At 57.5% G+C, this 4,355-nt stretch overlaps 1 protein-coding gene across 1 annotated transcript in view; it reads right to left on the bottom strand.

Annotated features, from left to right (window-relative positions):
* Nucleotides 1–4,355, bottom strand: part of PDE6B (phosphodiesterase 6B) — a 43,660-nt gene that overhangs the window by 18,252 nt on the left and 21,053 nt on the right. The window contains exons 4-6 of the mRNA XM_025386397.1: nucleotides 972–1,112; nucleotides 810–884; nucleotides 530–656 (exon numbers count right to left, since the gene is read on the bottom strand). Coding sequence (XP_025242182.1) covers nucleotides 530–656; nucleotides 810–884; nucleotides 972–1,112 — 343 coding nt within the window. The remainder of the gene's footprint in view (nucleotides 1–529; nucleotides 657–809; nucleotides 885–971; nucleotides 1,113–4,355) is intronic.

Genomic DNA, 4,355 nt, shown 5'->3' with positions numbered 1-4,355 from the left:
GCACACACACAGTTACACACACACAGTTACACACAGACACACACAGCCTGGCCAAGCTCCACACGCACACACACAGTTACACACACACAGCCTGGCCAAGCTCCACACGCACACACACAGTTACACACACACAGTTACACACAGACACACACAGCCTGGCCAAGCTCCACACGCACACACACAGTTACACACAGACACACACAGCCTGGCCAAGCTCCAAGGGGCTCCCACACGCACACACACAGTTACACACAGACACACACATGCACACACATGTAACTGTGCATGTGTACACACATGAAGAGATGTCTCTGCCGTGCACAGGAATTCTACGAACGCGGGTGCACTCACACCCACGTCCACACACAAGCAGACCGTCACCAATACTCACGGGACACGCATCACACGCCGTGGTTTAGATCTGTCTTCCCAGTCTGTGTCTCACACAATCCCACGCACAAGCTGGGCCCGTACTCTCACACACACACACACACACACACACACCCTACACGTGCACAGGAGGTCCCACGCGGAGAGATGGGGCAGCAGGAGTCCCCGCAATCAGAGCCGACGTGGGCCTTCACAGCCAGCCTGGCGGCCCTTGTTTGGGGACCAACCCTGGACACCCCATCCCTGGAGTGCAGCAGTAGGGGAGCCTGGTGGAGACGACAGACAGGCACCCGGGAGCCCCCCCCGCCAGTTCCCACCTCCCCAAACCCTACCCCTATCCCTCCTTCTCCTGCCCTGAAGTTGGAGCCAGGGAAGCAGAGGCATGTGGACGGGCCCTGGGCCCCTCCCCTAAGACTCACCCGGCCATCCGGCGTGCGTGGGCCCGAGTACGGCTGGGACTCTCCCATCAGCACAGGCCACACGTCAAAAAATTCCTGGGCAGAGAAGAGGTGAGGGTGGGGCGGTCAGCGTGGGACCTGGGTCGGGCCAGGCAGGGGGTCCCTGAGCCGCCAAAGCCTCACCTTCTCCTTGGTCATGTCCAGGAGGCCCACAGAGTAGCGCTCACAGTTGAGGTAGGCCCGCACCGTGTAGAAGGCCTTGTGGAACTGCCTCTCGATGTCCGTCAGCTCCTCAAACACCTTGTTGGCCGACCATAGCAGCACCTGCAGGGAGGGGCACACCTGTGGGCCTGCGGCCACCCCACCCTCACGCCTGTCTGACCACAGCAGCACGGGGTCAACTCAAGCCTGACACACAGGTGCGCTCCCACATCTGAAGCCGTGGAGCCCGGCACAGACCCTGATTGGCGGCTCCGTGGCCAGGTTTCATCTGAGCATGTGGCACCCACACGCGCGGGGCCTGGGAACCGGCTGGCAGTGAGGCCTCCAGGCTGCGGTCACGTCCCTGATCACTCACGAGTGGACAAGCGGAAAGTGGAATCTGCTGCTTTGACCTTCAGAGGCAAACATCCCCTCATCACTCACAAGTGGACGAGTGGAAAGTGGAATCCGCCGCTTGGACCTACAGAGGCAGACATCCGACCAGCCCTTCTTCCTCCCGACTGCTGCAGAACCGCCTGTGGCGAGCTGGGCTTTGAGAACATCAGGCCGTGGTTTCTGGATGTGGGGCCTCCTGTGGCTTCCGCTAAGTGTCTGAGAGTGAAGCGTTGCTGACGCACTCCACGAGGTCCTGGCCAGACCCTGCGCAGGACGTCCCACCGCACGGGCCCCTGGCTGCTGGGTTAGCGCTGCCGCCAGGCTCAGACTCACCCCAGGGCCCTCCTGGGTCCACCTTTCTCTGCCTCCTTGGTCAAGGTCCAGACCCAGGCCCCTCCAGGCCCCGCCTTCTCACACTCGCGGCAGCTGCTGGGTCTCCTACCGCGTGGTGCCAGCTCCCTCTCCTCCGCTGCGGTGTCCTAGCCCGGCTCTCTCCCCACCAGGCCCTCTGAAGTTCCACCCCCTGGCACTCAGCTCATGGTGGGAACAGGACCAGGCTCTCCTGTTGCCAAGGGCAGTGAGACGTTCGTAGCTTTATTTCCCAATACATTGATTTTACTGATTTTAGTTTATATTCGGTTGAATAATTGTGTGTATTTATGGGGTTTATGTGTTACGGGGTTTGGTGTGATGTTCTGATCTATGTATTTGTTGCAGAAAGATTCAATTAAGCTAATCAACATATCCATCACCTCACCAACTTATTTTTTTGTGGTGAGAACATTGCAAATCGATTTTCTAGCAATTTGGTATATCACACAGTCATCCCTCAGTATCCTCAGGGAAACTGGTTCCAGGACGCCACTCTGATATCAAAATCCGAGGATGCTCAAGTCCCAGATAGGAAATGGTCTAGAGTTTGCACAGAGGTTGCACACGCCCCCCACACCTTAAACCATCTCCGATGACTCAGCACCCAGTGCAATGCAATGCCATGAAAATGGCTGTTCTACTGTATTGTTTTACGTTCTTATTGTTCTTTTAACTTAAAACTTTTCCCACCTAATAAATCCTCGGAAGCAAACCGCACTTACCGAGCACCCTGTGTACTGTGATTAATAGCAGCGGTGGCCGCCATGCAGCGCGGCTGACCTTGAAGCCCACGGCTCCAGCTAACGAACACTTTGCACCCTTTGACCAATGTCTCCGCTTTCTCTCTTCCTGCCCCGGCCTCCTGCAACCCCCTTTCCACTCGCTGTTTCCATGAATTCAGGGTTTTTGGATCCCACATGTGAGTGAGATCCTCGCTTCTTTCGGCCAACGGCATCCTCCAGGTCCATGCACGTCACTGTTCTTCCCTGGTGACGTCCTCAGTGCCAGCTCTGCTGTTTCCAGAGCCCCTCCCTCCCTCCCTGCTGAGGCCCGGCCCCCCAGCAGCCCTCAAGCACCAGCCTCTCTCCACACGGTGTCCGACACCTTTTTCTCCCTGAAGCCTTCCCTGAGCCATGTTTCTCCAGTGACCCTGACCCCTGCCTTCCAATCTCCGCCCGGTCTGCAGCCTACACTGACTCCTGCCTCACCAATGGGCGTGGACCCTCCTCAGTGGCGTCCTGGAGCCGCCCTGGCCGCAGTTTTGGTCCCGGAGCCGCCCTGGCCGCAGTCACCGTCACTGAGCCTCCCTGGCTGCAGTCACGGTCATGGAACTGCTGCTGGTGCCACCCTCAGCAGAAGCTCCCAGGCTTCCCAGCCCTTATCTGAGTATGTCCCGCCCTCTGTGTCCCTGCACTGGTCAGGGGCTTTGGTCCCGTGCACGTGTGCAGAAGTCAGTTTAGTCCAACTGGAGTTAGTGGGTCCAGAACAGGACTTAGGAAAACAGCAGGTGCAAACAGCAAGGCTAGGCTGCTCTTCATAGCCCTGGGGCCTGCTGAATGGAGATGGCTCTTCACAGCCCTGGGGCCTGCGGCTCAGGAGCCTTTTTTCTGGAGACGTTTCCCTGCCGGGCCCAGGGCCTTGACACCGCCAGATCTACTGTGTGTCCTGGCATCAGGGCTGAGGGCTTCCTCTCACTCACGGTGAGATTCTGAGCTGGTTGTTGAATCCTCAGGAATTCTGAGAGCCAGTTGTTAAACATAGTCATTTTTACAATTAAATCATGTAACCTATAAACTAGAAAGTTATAATAAAAGGGAAGGTGATAGACATCTAGGCTCAGCCACCCCGCCCCTCACTGTGGGTCACTGTTGCCTGTGCTCGGGGCTTCGCTACAGCAGACGGGTTGCTGTGCTAGGGTGTCTCTCCCCACAGCTCCATCTAGCGCATCATGGCAGGGCCCTAAGTCATGAAGTTGGCCAGCTCAACAGGCTCCCGCCACTGCCGGGTGTGCACAGACCATGCCCGCTCCTCCTGGCTGCCTCTCACTTCTGAATGGCTCTGCTTGCTCACAGGATGCAAGAGTCGAGGCACGTCCTCTGCCCTTGCAGCGAGCCATTGGGTCCTGACGCACGGCCGGCATGGAGGTGGGAGCCACAGCCCTGCACCCACAGGCCCTTCATGCAGCTTTGCTGCAGCTCAGATGGCTGGGCCATGGGAATTGCTCCACTAAGCCCAACTGGCAGCTGTCGTGACAGGTCAGACAGAAACCTGAACTCTGCAGGGCCTAACCCGTGGCTTCCCTGTGGCTTCTACTGGCTCTGATGGGAATGTCCGAGAGGCTTTTCAGAAAGGGAGTGGCAGGGGCCTCCAGTCCGGAGGGTGCCTGGGACAGAAGGTAGTTCCTGATTGTCCAGGTGACGGCCCTGGACAGAGGGAGGGGTGAATGCTCGGAGGCTGCTTTAATCCCAGTGACCAGCTTTCCTTCCACAGCTCAAGGAGGAGGCAGACGAAGTGCAGGCATTGGGTGGACCTCGGGGGCCAATCTTTGCTCATCACAAACTTCTATTTTCTTTTTTTTTTTTTTTTTTTTTTTTTTTT

The sequence above is a fragment of the Theropithecus gelada genome, chromosome 5 (genome assembly GCF_003255815.1).
Source record: "Theropithecus gelada isolate Dixy chromosome 5, Tgel_1.0, whole genome shotgun sequence".
In the NCBI taxonomy this organism is placed as follows: domain Eukaryota; kingdom Metazoa; phylum Chordata; class Mammalia; order Primates; family Cercopithecidae; genus Theropithecus; species Theropithecus gelada.
This window is presented reverse-complemented; position numbering and strand designations above follow the sequence as displayed.